At 41.5% G+C, this 20,090-nt stretch overlaps 1 protein-coding gene across 1 annotated transcript in view; it reads left to right on the forward strand.

Annotated features, from left to right (window-relative positions):
- Positions 1-6,368: 6,368 nt before the first annotated feature.
- Positions 6,369-20,090, forward strand: part of LOC138427948 (cytochrome P450 2C18-like) — a 40,397-nt gene continuing 26,675 nt past the window's right edge. Inside the window, exons 1-4 of the mRNA XM_069568073.1 lie at positions 6,369-6,675; positions 15,544-15,706; positions 15,878-16,027; positions 19,195-19,355. Coding sequence (XP_069424174.1) covers positions 6,508-6,675; positions 15,544-15,706; positions 15,878-16,027; positions 19,195-19,355 — 642 coding nt within the window. The 5' untranslated portion in view covers positions 6,369-6,507. The remainder of the gene's footprint in view (positions 6,676-15,543; positions 15,707-15,877; positions 16,028-19,194; positions 19,356-20,090) is intronic.

Below are 20,090 nucleotides of genomic sequence, written 5' to 3' on the forward strand. Positions count from 1 at the left end.
TAATGTATAATGCAATGTAATATCTCATATTGAATCAATCCTGAAACATTAATATCAAGATGAAAGAAAGCAAAACCACTTGCCGAAAATGGGTTACGTATTTTAAAAATAAATACACACATAGTTCCACAATAGTTTGAGGAAAATAGGAAACTCAGCAACATAGAAGTCTTACTGGTACATTAGGATTTTTATGACAAGTGTCATGATGGAAGCCACAGGTAATACACTTCAAATTTCAGAATGGAGTTGTCCAGGGAAAAACACCAGGACTTGATGGACAAAAAGGTGGACAAAGCCCCCTTGATGGAGTCTGGTTCACAGGGGTATATGTAGGCTTCCTGGACTGGTCATGAACATCCTCTTGCCAGGAGCTACCCGCTAGACTCACAGGAAACATGGGTTGGGGAACGGAGCTGCTGGGCGAGGTCAGCCTGGCACATGGCGAGGCGGGGGTCTGAGGAGAAGGAGGCAGCACCCTTGCACGGGGGTTGGGAAGCAAGTAGTCCTTTCCAAATTTCCTTAGGGCTCAACAGACGTCTGAGGAACCACTTCTAGAAGTTCAAGTTTCATCACAGGGCTTTTCTTTGTCTCACGTCTTTAATCTCTTCTCTGTAGATGATGAAGTCTCATCCAGCTCCCTCTCAAATTCTCATGAGGTTTTGGTTCCACAGACAGAGTTCTGTGTGAAGAAGAAATGGTTCCTGCCAGCGTTTTGTTTTGTTTTGTTTTTTTGAGACATTTGTTTTCCATAGGTCTTAAAAAAATTATTTATTGATTTTGGCTGTGCTGGGTCTTTGCTGCTGAACGGGCTTCTCTTTATTTGTGGCGAGCAGGGGCCACTCTCTAGCTGCGGTGCCCAGGCTTCTCATTGTAGGGGCTTCTCTTGTTGTGGGGCACAGGCTCTAGGGCACGTGGCCTCAGTAGCTGTTGCTCCCAGGCTCTAGAGAACAGGCTCAGTTGTGGTGCACAGGCTGAGTTGCTCCTCTGAACGTGGGATCTTCCTGGACCAGGGGTCAAACTAGTGTCTCCTGCATTGGCAGGTGGATTCTTCACCACTGATCCACCAGGAAAGCCCTTCTGTAGGCCCTTAGCTCATTATTCTCACCCTTTATCAGGTCATCTCCTTCAGAACTCCCCTCTTGTTGCCACTAAGGACCATCTTCTACAACAGGTCAGTCTGAGATACTCTTCTTGTTTCTGTTGACAAAGCTCAGTCACTTCATTTCCTCCCTCCGTAGGATGTTGATCAGCCCATTTGATTGAGGATATTTCAGTCTGGACAGTTTCATGTTGATCTGTCAGGTGGGCATTTTCATCTCTTTTTCGGCCGTGTGGGTGTAGAATGAATTATTCCTGCTATTTTGAATGTCCGAATATACATGTGACTTTGGAGCATCCTGCTGTGTCAACCTGGATCCTTCCAGGTGGGCAACATCCTCTCCATCCTCTGTCTCCAGGTTATCACTTACATCCACTTCCTCCAGGGAAGTGGTCAGGATTTTGATCCTGAGTCAGCATCCTGCAGGGACATGCCTGGACTCTACACTCATGCCCGAGAGCTCACAGTGGTGACCCAGTTGCCAAGAGTAGTTTTAATTGTGGTTTAGCCTCTTCTACTTTGTATGATGTTATTGGTTCCATCTCCCAGAGGCTGGATCTTTTGTTGTAGTTGCAGGAACAGAATCAACTGTTCTTGGTCTGAATATTGAGGATTTTCCCCCCTCCCCATGTTTTACTACAGTGCATATGATGTTCCTTATCGTAGAGTTAAAGGTATCCAGGTCCCAAGGTACTTCTGCACTCGCATCCTCTTCCCTCACAGAAGGGAAACATCAAACATTTTGCTACAACCACTCATTCTGAAGGGCTACTGGCAGATTCCTTGTCTCTGTGTAGAGAAAGTCAATCTTTGACCGCCTGGAAAATTCTGCCTAAAATGAAGTGAGCTGTGAACACCTGAACTGTCATGGCGCACTCCACCATCTCCCAGTGACATCCAGGTACAGCGAGACTGTGTGTCTCACTGTTGGTGGGTTCTGCCAGAAAACTCTTTAGCATTTGCCACAGTTGCTACAATTACAACCCCCTGCCAGGATGTGGTTCCTCCATAGTGGCTCCTGAAGCAGAGGCCCCTACAGCTGCTCCCATGGCCTGCTGGACCACTGCACACTGTGGGGATAACTGAGCTGGTTTCTGCCCAGTGTCACTCCTGGGACAGGTAACTGGCTCGGACCATGCCTACAGAGGGCTGATGAGCAGCATCACAGCAATAAAGAAAATGCACACGCCTTCTACCCCACCTCTGGCGTTTCCTTTCCTTGACTTAGACTGTTCCCTCTGCAGCCCCAGCAGGTCTATCCAACCCTCTAGGCCTGCTGTACTCTCAGCCTGGGAAGATCCTCCTCCCGTTGCCAGTGTGGGGTCACACCCTTCCTTTAACAAGTGTGTTCACTTGCCCGTGTGTTCAGTGCCCAGGGCAGGGCCTGACCAGGATGAAGAGCCCAGAGCTCTGGGCATGTTTGTGAGAGAAATACGTGAATAAGCATTTGAATGAATGGAGGGAGGAGACAGCCATCCTATGCCAAACCTGGAGATTCACACATCATGTTCTGCTGACTCCTCAGGCAGTTAAAACTGGTCGACAGAGAACGGAGAGTGATGTAATTAAAAATCTTGAACAAATGCTAATAACAGATGACCATGTAAGACGGGGCATCTGAGGTGGCACTAGTGGTAAAGTATCCAGCTGCCAAAGCGGAAGATGCTTTGATCAAGACGGGTTTGATCAAGGGTCAGGAAGATCCTCTGGATTAAGAAATGACACCACACTCCCGGATTCTTGCCTGGAGAATCCCATGGGCAGGAGAGTCTGGTGGGCTACAGTCTGTGGGGCTGCAAAGAGTCTGACATGACTGAGCACATACAACATTAATAAAAGCTCACCATGTTGGACTAGAAAAGATCCTCAACTTGAAAAATGTTAAACAGCATAATGAAGATCATTTCCTATAATTCCACTTCAGGATAATTAAAAACAAAGTGTAAAGCAAAGAAAACAACTGCTTGGAAATTTCAGAACTCTACTAAATAATGTTTTAGAATCTTAAAATAAACAATATTGCACAGTACTTTAAAAATACTAACAACGGATACACTAACGATATGTAGAGTAGACATTATTCAGTGAAGAAAATTCAAGGGCTGCGCTGGTGGTTAAGAATTTGCCTTCCAATGCAGGGCGTGCAGGTTCCATTTGTGGTTGGGGAACTAAGATTCCACAGGCTGCAGGAAAACTAAGCCTGCGCACCACAAGCAGGGAAGCCTGCTGGCCACAGTGAAGACCCAGCACAGCCAATTAACTAAAGGGCTTCCCTGGTGGCTCAGATGGTAAAGCATCTGCCTGCAATGCAGGAGACCTGAGCACCACAAGCAGAGAAGCTCACCTACCACATCAAAGACCCAGCATAACCAAAATAAAAGCAAAACAGAATAAACAAAAGAAAATCCATACCATTTATTACTTAACACCTAGTATAAGCCTGTCACAAGGAAACAAACAATAATGAAGCTTAAAAAATTAGCAACTGAAAAGGAAATACAAAGAAAGCAGAGCAGTAAAGAAGTTTTAGCATAACGGGTTTTAGCGTTCTGAAAATCAGAACACTTGATACAAAAATATAAGAGCTGCTTCAGTTCAGTTCACTTCAGTTGCTCAGTCATGTTCGACTCTTTGCAACCCCATGAATCACAGCAGGCCAGGCCTCCCTGTCCATCACCAACTCCAGAGTTCACTCAGATTCATGTCCATCGAGTCAGTGATGCCATCCAGCCATCTCATCCTCTGTCGTCCCCTTCTCCTCCTGCCCCCAATCCCTCCCAGCATCAGGGTCTTTTCCAATGAGTCAACTCTTCACATGAGGTGGCCAGAGTACTGGAGTTTCAGCTTTAGCATCATTCCCTCCAAAGAAATCCCAGAGCTGATCTCCTTCAGAGCTGACTGGTTGGATCTCCTTGCAGTCCAAGGGACTCTCAAGAGTCTTCTCCAACACCACAGTTCAAAAGCATCAATTCTTCAGCACTAAGTCTTCTTCAGAGTGCTTACAGAGTGACTATTTTCATTTTCTCTGAGGATGGCCAATGAACTCCATGGACTCTTGTTGAAGCTTCCCTCAAAAACAGCTTAAAATCCTATTGGAAAGTAGATGCTCCTATGCTAGTGGACATAATAAAAGAAACAGACTCACAGATAGAACAGACTGTGGTTACCAGTGAGGAAAGGGAAGGGAGGGAGCGGTAATATGAGGGTGTGGGGAAGAGGCACAAACTACAATGTATCAAGTAAGCTACAAGGACGTGTTGTACAACCCAGGGGATACAGCCAATTTTTATAACTATAAATGAAGTATAGCCTTGAAAAGCTGCACATCACTATATAGTACATCAACCATACTTCAATAAAAAAACAAATATGATGATCTTATGAATGTCTTTGTGCAACCATTACTGTTAGTGAAGTAGTAACGCACAAGATTCCAGTCACATGTAGCTTCATGACCACTAAATGTTATTTGAGATGGTTCTGGGCTATGAGCTGTTCAACGAAGTCTTTGTCTCCCATCTTCCACTGAATCCACACCTTTTGTTCTATCTAAAATCTCCCTTTCTTGTGGTGTGTGCTTCATTCCATCATGTCTGACAATGACAGAACAAGGAAAGCAACCAAAGCCCCTGTACCTGGAGGTGACTGAGAGGTGGGGGAAGTCAAGTGTTCTCAAGGCTCGACCCCTCGATTTTCTGAGACAGCCTTTCCTTAGTACCTGAGCAAGTTTCACCTTGGTAATGATGGAGAGGGGCAAATTCCTATCTTTTGTGTCATCTCTTGAGAAACCAAGATCCTTTGATCTTTGCATCATAAGGAGCATCTATTTAGTGTAAGCTTGTTATTCTGTGAACACCCACTAGGGTGTGCATTCAGAGAAACTAATATTTAGGGGCTTTGGTTTTTCATTTTCCTAAAATTGTTCTTGAGGCAGCTGTGGTGTAAACCACGGGGTACCACAATGGGCATTAGAGGACTCTTAGTTCAAATACCAGTTGAGTTCAGTTCAGTTGCTCAGCCGTGTCTGACTCTTTGTGACCCCATGGATTGCAGCACGCCAGGCCTCCCTGTCCATCACCAACTCCTGGAGCTTACTCAAACTCATGTCCATTGAGTTGGTGATGCCCTCCAACCATCTCATTCTCTGTCATCCCCTTCTCCTCCTGCCCTCAATCTTTCCCAATATCAGGGTCTTTTCCAATGAGTCAGTTCTTTGCATCAGGTATTGGAGTACCAAAGTACTGGAGTTTCAGCCTCAACATCAGTCCTTCCAACAAACATTCAGGACTGATTTCCTTTAGGATGGACTGGTTGGATCTCCTTGCAGTCCAAGGGACTCTCAAGAGTCTTCTCCAACACCACAGTTCAAAAGCATCACATCTTTGGAGCTCAGCTTTCTTTATAGTCCAGCTCTCACATCCATACATGACTATAGGAAAAACCATAGCTTTGACTAGATGGACCTTTGTTGGCAAAGTGAGGTCTCTACTTTTTAATATGCTGTCTAGGTTGGTCATAGCTTTTCTTCCAAGGAGTAACTGTCTTTTAATTTCATGGCCTCAGTCACTATCTGCAGTGATTTTGGAGCCCAAGAAAATAAAGATTAAAAGATTAAAACTGGTCCAAATAACAGCTTTGTCATTTATTAGCTGTGGGACACTGGACACATCTAGTGTTCTCTATGAATAATTTCCCTTTCGCCATTTGAAAAAGAAAAATTAAAAAATTTTTCTTCTAGTGATATTTTTGAGGGGAGGAGGAGGATAATTTAATGGTAAAATGTGTAAAGTTACTTTTATCTAAGAACTTGATACATTTTTAGACCTCCTGATGTATGAGTTATATTACCTGGTTTATGTTTAAGAAGCTATAATGTTAGTACAGTACCATAAAATATTTCAAAAGGCTTTCATTTTCAAGGACAAATATATTAGTATTTGATAAAGCATTAAAGGATAAACATCTTGTAATACACAACGTTTGCCCTCAAAGTCATAAGTTCTCAACTGGTTACTAATCAGAGAATCCAGACTGTTGAGCAACTTTTTGATTAAATCATTTATTTATTTATTTATTATAATAAATAATTATAGTTCACTAGTCATCAACCTCCTGGTGTGTTTAAAGAAAACTCACCAGGTTGTTCCACCCCTGACTTGTTAAACTGGAATGCTCAGATGGGTCATTAAAAAAAACAAAAAACAAAAAAAACGGCAAGAGCAAAACAAACAGCACCATATTTTAATCTTTATCGCAGGGCTAAAGTCCTTTCAAAAGAGAGATTAAAGTAGACCTGGCTGACTCTTCACTTTCTGAGTTAGAGGCCCAAGTTGAATTAGCAGGGACTGTTATAAAAGCTTTAGGTTTCAGGCTCACAGTCGTCTGAGTGAGAAGAGAAGGCACCAATGGATCTGGCTGTGGTCCTTGTGCTCTGCCTCTCCTGCCTGCTTCTCCTCTCACTCTGGAAACAGAGCTCTGGGAAAGGGAAGCTCCCGCCGGGCCCCACTCCTCTCCTGATTCTTGGAAATATCCTACAGCTAGATGTTAAGAACATTGGCAAATCCTTAAGCAATGTAAGTAGGTTTTATTTTCCTCCAGGGACTTGCAAAGGGAAAAGTAAGTGAACATCTGCTTTAAAATATATATATCAAAGTATATTACAATATTTTAAAGTTACTAAACTATGTCATTTTAAAGCAAATACTCCTGTGGAATATTACTTTTTGTCTGTCATTGTCAAGAAAAGCATTTCTTGAGTAGAGAAACATTTAGGTCTCTGTATAACTGAACCAAAATGATAACGTGGCAAAAGATTGGAGTATTGCTTTTCTTCTTTGTTTCACCACATTTGCTATGATTTTTGGCTGAAGATAAATGATAAGGGAAGTGTTTTGTGATTAGGGATGTCATTCAAGAACTCATCACTTATATAAACTGCATGTTTTGTTCAGAATAACCATGACAATTTAACTTCAGTGAAGAAGTGAACTATGCCTGATGTTAAGGAAATAGCTTGGGATCAGGACAAGTATGAGTGAATGAAAGAAAAGAGTCATTATTCAGAGCCAGCTGGGTGGTAACAAAATCCTTTTGGATTCTGCACAAAGCTGCTGTCTGCAAGACATGATGCCAGATGAAAGCAATTGTTCTTCCATGAGCTGCTGCGTGTCCTGGCACTGACTCTGTGATGCTTGCTTGCTTCCTGTCAGTAATAGCAGCGGATCTGAAACAGGGCTGGGCATTTGAATCACTGAGGGTGGCTTTTAAAAATGTAGATTTCTAGTATTTATTACTGCTGAGTCAGAATTCCCATGGGATGAGCTTTACAAGTGATCTGGAAGCAGTCAGTTGTATATTGGTTCTGAGGTAGGCATACGGGTTACCGATGAATGGCTTAGGCACTAGAGGTCGACTAAGCCACGTTGAAATTTGGGTCTTCTCTTTAGTAAAAATTTCTCCAAAGAAAACATGCAGATGGCCATAGACACATGAAAAGATGCTCAACATCACCATTAGAGAAATGCAAATCAAAACTACAGTGAGATATCACCTCACACTGGTCCAAATGGCCTAAATAATAAAAAGTCTACAAATAACAAATGTTGGAGAGGATGTACAGAAAAGAGAACATTCCTACACTGTTGGTAGGAATGTAAACTAGTGTAGCCACTATGGAAAAGAGTATGGAGGGTTCTCAGAAAGCTGAAAATAGAATAACCATATGATCCAGCAAATCACTCCTGGAGACACACCCAGAAAAACTATAGTTCAAAAAGATACATGCACCCCTATGTTCATAGAAGCACTATTCACAACAGCCCAAACATGGAAAAACCTAAATGTCCATTGACAGAAGAATGGATAAAGACGATATGCCACATATATACAACGGAACACTTCTCAGCCATAAAAAAGAGGAAATTAAGGCTATCTGCTACAACAAAAGCAGAGACATTACTTTGCCAACTAAGGTCCATCTAATCAAGCTATGGTTTTTCCTGTAGTCATGTATGGATGTGAGAGTTGGACTGTGAAGAAGGCTGAGCGCCGAAGAATTGATGCATTTGAACTGTGGTGTTGGAGAAGACTCTTGAGAGTCCCTTGGACTGCAAGGAGATCCAACCAGTCCACTCTGAAGGAGATCAGCCCTGGGATTTCTTTGGAAGGAATGATGCTAAAGAGGAAACTCCAGTACTTTGGCCACCTCATGCGAAGAGTTGACTCACTGGAAAAGACTCTGATGCTGGGAGGGACTGGGAGCAGAGAAGAAGGGAACGACAGAGAATGAGATGGCTGAATGGCATCACTAACTCGATGGACGTGAGTCTGAGTGAACTCCAGGAGTTGGTGATGGACAGGGAGGCCTGGCGTGCTGTGATTCACGGGGTCGCAAAAAGTCGGACACGACTGAGCGACTGAACTGAACTGAACTACCACAACGTGGGTGGGTCTAGAGATTATACTAAATAAAATAAGTCAGAAAGAGAAAGTCAAATACCATATGATTTCACTTATATGTGGAATCTAAAATATGGCACAAACAAACCTATCTTTAAAACAGAAACAAGACTCACAGACATAGAGAGGAGACTTGTTGCCAAGGGAGAGGGAGGGGGTAGGGGAAGGATGGACTGGGAGTTTAGGATTGGTAGGTGCAAACTATTATACTTAGAATGGATATACAACAAGGTCCTACTGTGTAGTCCAAGGAACTACATCCAATCTCCTGGGATAAACCGCAATGTAAAAGAATATTTAAAAAATTATATATGTGTAAAACTAAGTCACTCTGCTGTACAGCAAAGATTGGTACAACACTGTAAAACAACTATACTTCAATTAAAAAAAAGGATATTTGGGTCTTCTATTAACTGTGAGACACCAGAAATAAATAGGAGAGTCTTTGAGCCTTAATCTTTTTATCTATAAAGCAAGGTAAATAAACCTAGCTCAGGGTATTGATATGATAATGAGTAATAATCTGAGTACCAATTGCTCAGGCCATGTCAAAATATGATGGTGATATATTTTGTCTTTTATAACATTTTAATGAAGTACAGTTGATTTACAATATTGCATTAGTTTCAGGTATATAGAAAACTCTTGAATTTTTTTTTTGCAGTTTATATTCCATTATGCATTATTACTCTGCATAGATGTTAAATAAGCAGGGTGACAATAAACAGCCTTAACGTACTCCTCTTCCTCTTTGGAACCAGTCTGTTGTTCCAAGTCCAGTTCTAACTGTTGCTCCCTGGCCTGCATAAATTAAAAGACGCTTACTCCTTGGAAAAAAAGTTATGACCAACCTAGATAGTATATTTAAAAGCAGAGACATTACTGTGCCGACTAAGGTCCGTCTAGTCAAGGCTATGGTTTTTCCGGTAGTCATGTACGGATGTGAGAGTTGGACTGTGAAAAAGGCTGAGCGCCGAAGAATTGATGCTTTTGAATTGTGGTGTTGAAGAAGACTCTTGAGAGTCCCTTGGACTGCAAGGAGATTCAACCAGTCCACTCTGAAGGAGATCAGTCCTGGGTGTTCTTTGGAAGGAATGATGCTAAAGCTGAAACTCCAGTACTTTGGCCACCTCATGAAAAGAGTTGATTCATTGGAAAAGACTCTGATGCTGGGAGGGATTGGGGGCAGGAGGAGAAGGGGACGACTGAGGATGAGATGGCTGGATGACATCACCGACTCGATGGACGTGAGTCTGAGTGAACTCCAGGAGTTGGTGATGGACAGGGAGGCCTGGCATGCTGTGATTCATGGGGTCGCAAAGAGTTGGACGCGACTGAGCGACTGAACTGAACTGAACTGATACATTATTACAAAGTATTTTTAAATGAAAATAATGGCGGACCTTTATTATTTTAAGAAAAAACATCTGGACATACATACACATATTCCTAAAGGTTTATCATGGGGTTGGGACTGAGGTTTAGAACACACACATTTTACTGAAATTCCCCAGGTGGTTCTTGACATCAATTACATCATAAATTTAAGATAAATTGTATATTGTAGATATTAACAATTTTAAAGTTATGACATTTATGAAGGACTACCGGCAAGACATGACTGTATCTGCTGCACTTATCTAAAGATACCCATTTACTAAGAAACAATAGCCTCAGCAACTGATCTCAAACAGAAAAACCGGATTCAGTCTGCTATGGTACAACTTTGAATCTGTCAGTAAGTAGTACCATATTCATAGAATACCTGCTTCCAAAATGTTTGTTAGCACACTTTGAAATTACTCTGCCATCATTAAACATAAATTTTGAAATTATAGCCATCCATGACTTACTTCCAATGAATATTCATTGAAAGGACTGATGCTGAAGCTGAAACTCCAATACTTTGGCCACCTTGTGAAGAGCCAACTCATTGGAAAAGACCCTAATGCTGGGAAAGATTAAGAGCAGGAGGAGAAGGGGACACAGAGGATGAGGCGGTTGAATGGCATCACCAACTCAATGGACATGAGTTTGAGCAAACTTCAGGAGATAGTGATGAACAGGGAAGGCTGGCGTGCTGCAGTCCGTGCGGTCACAAAGAGTCGGACATGATTAAGCAACTGAAAAACAGCAAATGACTTAGTTCAGGTAGGTCAGATGACTACCATTCTATTCTAGCTTTCTGAATTTGTAAGGAGGAAAAGCCTTGTAATACACCTTTCTGTAGCATATCAAATAAATTTCAAATTGAAAACGTGACTTACTATGGTAATGCATGTGTTACTGCTGCAAACTTTGTACAAAGGAAAACAGAGGCAAGATAGGTATGGAAAGAGAAAAAGCTTCTGTTGTTGGCCCTCAAACTGAGTGAAGTTCTGAAATGCAGTGATGATCTCTGCATTTATAATAGATATCTGTATGTTCTAACTATGTAAATAAAATGGCTAGTATGAAGTGACATTAAAGTTTGTTAACAAATGAATTCTTTCTAACTTTAACCCCAGGGGAAAGTCTGGATAAACGATATAACATTTAAATCTGCTTTGGAATATAAGCAATACAGCTTATACTATATGAAAGTTTTGACTATTTTCCTGTTAGAATTTTGTAATTGACTCAAGTACTATTACATCTCCATTTCTGCATATGAAGATAGTGACTTGTTCCAAGTAATTCCCAGGTAGTAAAACACCTAGAATTTGAACTCTAAAGCCATGCTTTGGTGACTGTAAGATTTTCTAGAACAAATCTGATCGTAAACCATTTCGTGTTTATGTTTCACTAGATCCTCAGGGGAAAATGGGGTGCTTACTTTGATTTTTCAGGTTTTAGAAACATTTCCAGAGGATCAACTTATCTAGTGAATGTAGAGCTTAATTTTAACTAAAGTCTTGATTCCAAACGCTTTAAATCTGACCTAAAATTTTTTATCCCTTTTTATCTTTCAATATATGCATATAATTGTCCTTTATTCTATCTTGTTGGCTACTTTTCAGTTCATCTCAAAGTGCAATCTGCCTCGGGACAGAATTTGAAGCTTAAAACTAAATGTTTATAAATTTATAAAGCATTGCTACATTTTTTACTAAGCAAAAAAAAAAAAAAAAAAAAAAAAGAGTATGTTTAATTCTATGGAACCCAGGAAAGGGGCTGGAAAACTGAATAAGAAACTTCTTGAAAAGTCAAGTACTGACTTTTGTTCTCTTCTTTGAAAAGAAACGATTAATATTTCTACCATAATTTCTAATGCCAACTGTGGCTTCCTTTAACATTTCTCCTGTTTTAAGGATAACTATATTAGCTTCCTAAACAACAAAAAAATCCAGTGAGATATACACCTGATATAAAGGTACCCGCAGTTTCTTATACTGCCTCTGTTTCATTGTTCTTGTCTTCAAAAACAGAAAGAAGAGCAGGACAGGAAAAATAGCATTTAGGTTTTAATGTAAAGTAATTATTAAAAGAGATTAGCCCTGGAAATCATACTTCTCTGTGGTAGCCCTTAACATTTAAGGATCAGGAAATAAAATATCCCACTATTACATGAACAGAACCAACTTATATAAATAATGAAATTACTTACCTGTGAGCCCTAGAGTATACTCCCTTCTCTGTGGTTTGATTTACATAAGGGAAGACTATAAGTTCCTATAAGTTCCTCTGTCTTGAGAATGAATGAAGGATATGTTTGTTTGAACCACTGAAAGGAGTTTTCTTAATGGCTGAAGACATTTTATAGTGTAGAAATCCCTTTTTCCTATTTTGAGTAAAGAACGTCCATTCTTAATATGGTGTCCAACAACTAAAACAATCTGAGGATTTGTTACTTGTCTGTGATGTAAACTGACTCCCCCTTCCATTACCATCCGCTGCCCTCGAGGACCCTTTGGTAGGCGTTTGCTTTACAGCATGCAGGGGCTTGCCCAGTGACTCAGTGGTAAAGAATCCATCTGCAATGAAGTAGATGCAGGAGATGCCAGTTTGATTCCTGCGTGGAGAAGATCTCCTGGAGGAGGGCATGGCAATCCACTGTCGTATTCTTGCTGGGATAATCCCCTGGACAGAGGACAAGGAGCCTGGTGGGCTGCAGCCCATAGGGTCACAAAGAGTCAGACATGACTGAAGTAACTAAGTACATAGCATGTATCTAGGACGCTTGATCCTACAAGTGGCTGCCCACTGCCACTAGGACGTCTACCAGGTGATGCTTCTGGTGCCAGGCCGAGTTTTCCGCCACCTCAGAGCTGCTCGTGGTCCATTAGTGCGGAACTGCTGATGGTCCATAGTGAGGAGCTGCTGGTGGTCCATTACTGAGGAGCTGCTGGTGGTCCATTAGTGGGGAGCTGCTGGTGATCAGCCGCCCGGGCTGAGATTCCAGACGCAGGACGAGCACGTTGCTTTGCAGTTGATCCGCTTCCAGCGCCCCATGCTCAGTGGTACCGCCGCTCGGGTGTCCCAGGCTCCCACTGGCGCCTCCCCGCAGTGCAATCGCTTGGTGGCCCAGTCGGTGATGGGCACCGCAATCTCCGTGGTGGCCTGTTACAAGTTACGGAATGTAACTCCCTGTGCTGTACACCAAGCCTTGTTGCTTTTCTGTCTCATGTATAGTTGTTTGTATCTGTTAATCTCTTACCCCTAATTTGTCCCTCACCCACTTTGGTTACCCACAGATTTGTTTTCTGCGTCTGTGAGTCTGTTTACAATTTGTATATAGATTCATTTGTATTTTTTAGGATTCTCTATATAAGCGATATCATGTAGTATTTTTCTTTTTCTGACTTAGTTCACTAAGCTTATTCTCTAGGCCCATCCATGTGGCTGCAACATTTTATTGTTTTTTTTATGGCTTAGCAATATTCCATTGTATGTATATACCACATATACTTAAGCCATTTATCTGTTAAGGGGCACTTGGGTTGCTTCTATGTCTTGGCTATTGTAAGTAGTGCTGCTGTGAACATAGGGATGCATTATCTTTTTCAATTAGAGTTTTCATTTTTTTTTTCTGGGTATATACCCAAGAGTGAAATTGCTGGATTATATGGTAGTTTTATTTTTAGTTTTTAAAGGAATTTCCACACTGTTCTCCTTAGTGGCTGCACCAATTTACACCTCTTACACTCCCACCAGCAGTGTAAGGGGCTTCCCTTTCCTCCACACCCGCTTCAGCATCTAGTACTTGTAGACATTTTGATGATAACCACAATGGTACCTCACTGTAGTTTCAATTTTCACTTCTCTAATTGTTAGTGACTTTTTTTTTTTGATTGTTAGTGATTTAAAGAATCTTTTCATTGCATGTTGGCCATCTGTAGGTGCTTCTTCGGAGAAAGGTCTATTTAGGTCTTCTGTTTTATTATGCTGAGATATGTTCCCTCTATACCCACTTTAGTGAGAGTGCTTTTTTTTTCTTTCTCATGAGTGGATGTTGAATTATCATAAATCCCAAAGAAAGGCAATGCTAAAGAATGCTCAAACTAGTTCACAGTTGCACTCATCTCACTGGCTAGTAAAGTAATGCTCAAACTCTCCAAGCCAGGCTTCAAGCCGTACGTGAACTGTGAACTTCCAGATGTTCAAGATGGATTTAGAAAAGGCAGAGGAACCAGAGATCAAATTGCCAACATCCATTGGATCATTGAAAAAACAAGAGAGTTCCAGAAAAACATCTACTTCTGCTTTATTGACTATGCCAAAGCCTTTGACTGTGTGGATCACAATCAACTGTGGAAAATTCTGAAAGAGATGGGAATACCAGACCACCTGACCTGCCTCCTGAGAAACCTGTATACAGGTCAAGAAGCAACAGTTAGAACTGGATGTGGAACAACAAACTGGTTCCAAATGGAACTAGAGTAAAAGAGTACCTCAAGGCTGCATATTGTCACCCTGCTTATTTAACTTATATGCAGAATATGCCATGAGAAACACTGGACTGGATGAAGCACAAGCTGGAATCAAGATTGCTGGGAGAAATACAGACTACCTCAGATATGCAGATGACACCACCCTTATCGCAGAAAGCAAAGAGGAGCTAAAAACCTTTTGATGAAAGTGAAAGGAGAGTGAAAAAATTGGTTTAAAACTCAACATTCAGAAAACTAAGATCATGGCATCTGGTCCCATCACTTCATGGCAAATAGATGGGGAAACAGTGGAAACAGTGACAGATTTTATTTGGGGGGCTCCAAAATCACTGCAGATAGTGACCGCAGCCATTCATGTCAATGGATGGCAAAACCAATACAGTATTGTAAAGCAAAATATAGTAAAAATAAAAATGAAAAAAAACAATAAAAGATGCTTGCTGCTTGGAAGAAAAGTCATGACCAACCTAGATAGCATATTCAAAAGCAGAGACATTACTTTGCCAACAAAGGTCTGCCTAGTCAAAGCTATGGTTTTTACAGTGATCATGTATGGATGTAAGAGTTGGACTATAAAGAAACCTGAGCCCTAAAGAACAGATGCTTGTGAACTGTGGTGTTGGAAAAGACTCTTGAGAGTCCCTTGGACTGCAAGGAGAGCCAACCAGTCCATCCTAAAGGAAATCAGTCCCGAATATTTGTTGGAAGGACTGATGCTGAAGCTGAAACTCCAATACTTTGGCCACCTGATGCGAATAACTGATTCATTGGAAAAGACCCTGATGGAAAAGATTGAAGTAGAGAGGCGAAGGGGACGACAGAGGATGAGGTGGTTGGATGGCATCACTGACTCAATGGACCAGAATTTGAGTAAACTCCGGGAGTTGGTGATGGACAGGGAGGCCTGGCATGCTGCAGTCCATGGGGTCGCAAAGAGTTGGACATGACAGTGACTGAACTAATACTGATATATAAGATCCAGAAATGCTTGTAGTTATGTGTGGGAGAATAAATTATCAACAATATGATAATAATAACAGTCTTAATCATGAGCAAAACAGACCAAATTTTGACTTCTTTTGCTAATATTTGCATTTTCTTTCCATTTCCCAGCTCTCAAACACCTATGGCCCTGTGTTCACAGTGTATTTTGGCTTGAGGCCCACTGTTGTGTTGCATGGATATGAAGCAGTGAAAGAAGCCCTAATTGATCAGGGAGAAGAGTTTTCTGGAAGAGGCAGTCTCCCAATGTCTCAAAGAGTTAATAAAGGATATGGTAGGTGCGCATGTGCACGTGTCCAACATTGGTAATGGGGGTGGGGAGAATGGAAAAGAGGAATTTGAAGAGCCCTCAGCAGAGCTTGGTCTATCTCTGAGGCTGCCAAGTGTCAGCTCGCTCTTCCTTCTCTAGGGCCTCCCTCCCAGTTTATGTTTCCCGTCCTGGCAGGAATCCTCTTCAGCAACGGGAAGAGATGGAAGGAGATCCGACGCTTCTCCCTAATGACCCTGCGGAATTTCGGGATGGGGAAGAGGAGCATCGAGGACCGCGTTCAAGAGGAAGCGCGCTGCCTAGTGGAGGAGTTGAGAAAAACGAACGGTGGGTGATTCTGTGCTCTGTAATTCTGACCTCAGCAGACCGCTCTCTTCTCCAGGGACGCCCTTGGAAACATTTCAGGGGCGGCCACATCTTTCATATGGTTCATGGCTTTCAGCCCTCCCATGGAGAAGAGAGAGAGAGAGAGAGGAGAGAGCCCAGAGGGCTTTTGTGTATCTATGCTTGTTGTGTGTGTACACCCATGATGGTGCATATAGTGTGGATTTTTTAAAGGTCATTTAATCCTATTCTGTTTTGAAATTTTTGTTTTCAGATCACTAGGTCATGAAGATAGGAGATTTTGAGTCTCATTTTTTTGTGTGTGTGTGCCTTAGAGAGCAATAGTGTCAGTGTGGGTTATCTATTCCAGAACATTTCATCAGGGAATACTTGTCAAGTGGACACGGTGGGAATGAATTCATCAAGCCCCTCTGGAGGGCATGTGCTTTCACTTAATTGGCCTGTATTTGTATGGTCAACCTTACTCAGATGTCTGAGGGTTTCTTCAGACACTCACTGCCTATAGTTCTAGCCAGTAATGATACTTTTCTATGGTTTTAATTATTTAGGTATCCTTCAGTGCAGGCCTCATCTACTGTGATTTCCTTGTAAACAACTGTTTTAAAATTATCAGCTTGAGTTATTTAATGTTGCTTCTAAATTACAGTATTGTTTTATGAATTCTAAGAAATAGATGCTATAGAGTAATCCTAAAATTTACACAAATATGAAATTATAAAATGATTTATTTAGATTTCAACCTGCCTTCCTTATTAGTTGCTTCCAACTTCAACTTTCTCTTTACATTTATCTCCCCTCCCTACTGGTAAAGAATCTGCACGCAGTGTTGGAAACTTGGGTTCAATCCCTGGGTTGGGAAGATCCCCTGGAGAAGGGAAAGGCTACCCACTCCAGTATTCTGGCCTAGAGAATTCCATGGACTATACAAAAAGTTGCAAAAAGTTGGACATGACAGAGACTTTCACTTTCCCTTGTTTTGTATTTTCCATATTTTATGATACTTTGACATCTTGGAAGGCCTTGCAGACCTGGGGAGCAACTGCCTCTCCCAGGGTTAGTTAATCCTGAGATAGAGCATCACATCTTTTCTATGAGCATGTCTTTGATTTTCAAGCCAACCATCCAGAGCCCATACCCTCTGGATACCTACTTTATGAAACCCTCACACACCAAGCCAATATTCTCCCTACCCTAAATCAACCCAAGGCATTATGGGACAACCAGGGACCATCCCTACTGCCTAGCTGCTGCTGCTGCTGCTGCTAAGTCACTCCAATCGTGTCCGACTCTGTACGACCCCATAGACAGTAGCCCACCAGCCTCCTCTGTCCCTGGGATTCTCCAGGCAAGAACACTGGAGTGGGTTGCCATTTCCTCCTCCAATGCATGAAAGTGAAAAGTGAAAGTGAAGCTGCTCAGCTGTGTCCGACTCTTCCAGACCCCATGGACTGTACCCTGCTAGGCTCCTCCGTCCATGGGATTCTCCAGGCAAGAGTACTGGAATGGGGTGCCATTGCCTTCTCCCTACTGCCTAGAGCCCTCGGAAATTATCCAAACTATCCAATCCTAAGGTTAGTTAGCATACTGACCCCACCTTGCTCATTTCTTCCGTAAAACCCCTGTGAAAGCTCTGCCATGCTCTCTCCTGACCAATCTTGGTGCTTCCCCATGTGGCCCTGTGTGGTGTATCCCTCCTCTTGGGAACAAACTATCTTCCCTATGGCTATCATCTCCTGATCTGTTGACCTCATCATGTGAATAAAAATAAAACCCCAAGTACATTTTAAAACAACTGGATTTGGGATTAAAACTCTTAGGGTAATTTTTTACCTCTACTGCTAGCTGTACTGATTTATGAAGCCCTTGTCACATTGGAAAAGACTCTGATGCTGGGAGGGATTGGGGGCAGGAGGAGAAGAGGACAACAGAGGATGAGATGGCTGGATGGCATCACTGACTCGATGGACATGAGTCTGAGTGAACTCCGGGAGTTGGTGATGGACAGGGAGGCCTGGCGTGCTGCGATTCATGGGGTCGCAGAGTTGGACAGGACTGAGCGACTGAACTGAACTGAACTGAACTGCCACAGTGAATCTTATTTTCAGTCTGGATTCCAAATTATCTGCTTTGTAAGTCTTCCTCTCCAGTGATGTGACAGGAAAGATTAAAAATCAGATTTTAGTTGTCACACATATGGACATTTCATGTTAACCTTTCTTGTTTGCTTTGTGATTAAAGTTTGAAATTAAGAATTTTTTTAAAAATTTTATTTATTTATTTGGCTGCTCTGGGTCCCAGTTGTAGCATGTGGGATACAGCTCCCCGACCAGGGATCGAACCTGGGCCCCCTGCACTGGGCAGCTCAGAGTCTTAGCCACTGGACCACCAGGGAAGTCCCAAGAATTCTTACATTTATTTTAGGCAAACAAATCTTAGAGTCTGCAGTTTGTTTGTGTTACTTTTTCTTCTCATACAGTGTGGATGACTTTCACTTTTACTCATTGTTCCATGAAACACCTAAATTTTTCCATACTCTTTCTCTCTTAAATCTCTTCCTTTCCTGATCCTACCAGTTATTCCTTCAACTATTTATTATATATAAAAGGTTCCCAGGTTCCTAAATATTTTTTCCTTCTTATATCAGTGCTTAATTGTCTAGCTTACCAGACAGATGTGATTCTGTGCTGATAGATAACTTGAATTGTTGTTTTTAACCGGACCTTAAAATTTTTTTTCCATTCTTCAAAATAACCAGCAATTTGGCTCAAGGCAGTGAAGTAAATGGAGATTTTGGAAACAAGTTATTAAACAAACTAGGATGGGGGAGTTCCTTGTTGACTGAATGGTTAGGATTCTGGGCCCTCTCTGCCATGGGCCCAGGTTCAGTTTGTGGTTGCTGAGCTAAGATCCCTCAAATTGTGCAGTCCAGCTAAAAAGTTGAAAAAAAAAGATCTGTTAAACAAACAAGGATGGTATGATCAATTCATGTTAAAGGCAATAATGATGTATTTTAAGCATAGTTAAATTTTTGCTGATAAGGGAATTTCTATGTAGATGTTGATTCAGAGATTCTAAAATTATCTGTTATCCACAGCAAAGTTTTATATTTATATTTTAACAGTGTTTCATAAATCTTTTCCATTCTTTAGGGTCACCCTGTGATCCCACTTTCCTGCTGGGCTGTGCTCCCTGCAATGTGATCTGCTCCATTATTTTCCAAAATCGGTTTGATTATACAGATCAGAATTTTCGTAACTTGCTAGAGAAATTTAATGAAAATCTCCGGATTATGAGCTCCCCATGGATACAGGTGAGGTCATGCTCCTTTTTTTCCTGAGAAGTCATCTGTGTTCTTTTCTCTAACAAGTTGATAATTCAGTATGGGCCAAGCTGTGAAGAGAATGTTTGAAAATTGAACATTTTGGATATTACAATGTGGCAACTGGGAATCCGATTTTCCCCTCTTTGTTTTGTTTTTTAGTTTGATATAGTTTCTGTTTGTTTGTTTGACTTTTGCAAGCTGTAGCTATTCATTTATTTAGTGACTTTTCTAAACTGTCTTGGCACAATCTCTTTTTTTTGTCTAGTGTGGTTGCTGAAATTTCTGTTCCTTTAGCTTATTATGTTCAGCTAGTATTTGAATAGAGTTTTTTGATTTTTGGTGGTTTTTTTCTTTTTTTAAAAAATTGAATAAAATATTCTTTAAATTCTATAGTGCTTTACAATTCTCAGAAGTTTCACACACAAGATTTCATATAATCCCATAAAACCCCTTTTCCCCCTCACTACCCTTGTATTGCCCCTCTGTCCTCTCCTCTCCCTCTATAGCTTGTTTTCATATCTGTGAGTCTGTGGATAGCAATGTCATTGAATGTGAGGATCCTAAGAAAAGAAAGGTGAGACAAAGAGATGGAGATAGAGCGGAAGGGAGGAAAGAAGAAAGGGAGAAAGCGAGGAAATAAAGGGAAGGAAATGACTTCTAGATTTGTCCTTGTGTGCTTAGTTGCTCAGTCATGTCTGAGTCTTTGTGATCCCATGGACTGTA

The sequence above is a fragment of the Ovis canadensis genome, chromosome 22 (assembly GCF_042477335.2).
Source record: "Ovis canadensis isolate MfBH-ARS-UI-01 breed Bighorn chromosome 22, ARS-UI_OviCan_v2, whole genome shotgun sequence".
NCBI classification, from domain to species: Eukaryota; Metazoa; Chordata; class Mammalia; order Artiodactyla; family Bovidae; genus Ovis; species Ovis canadensis.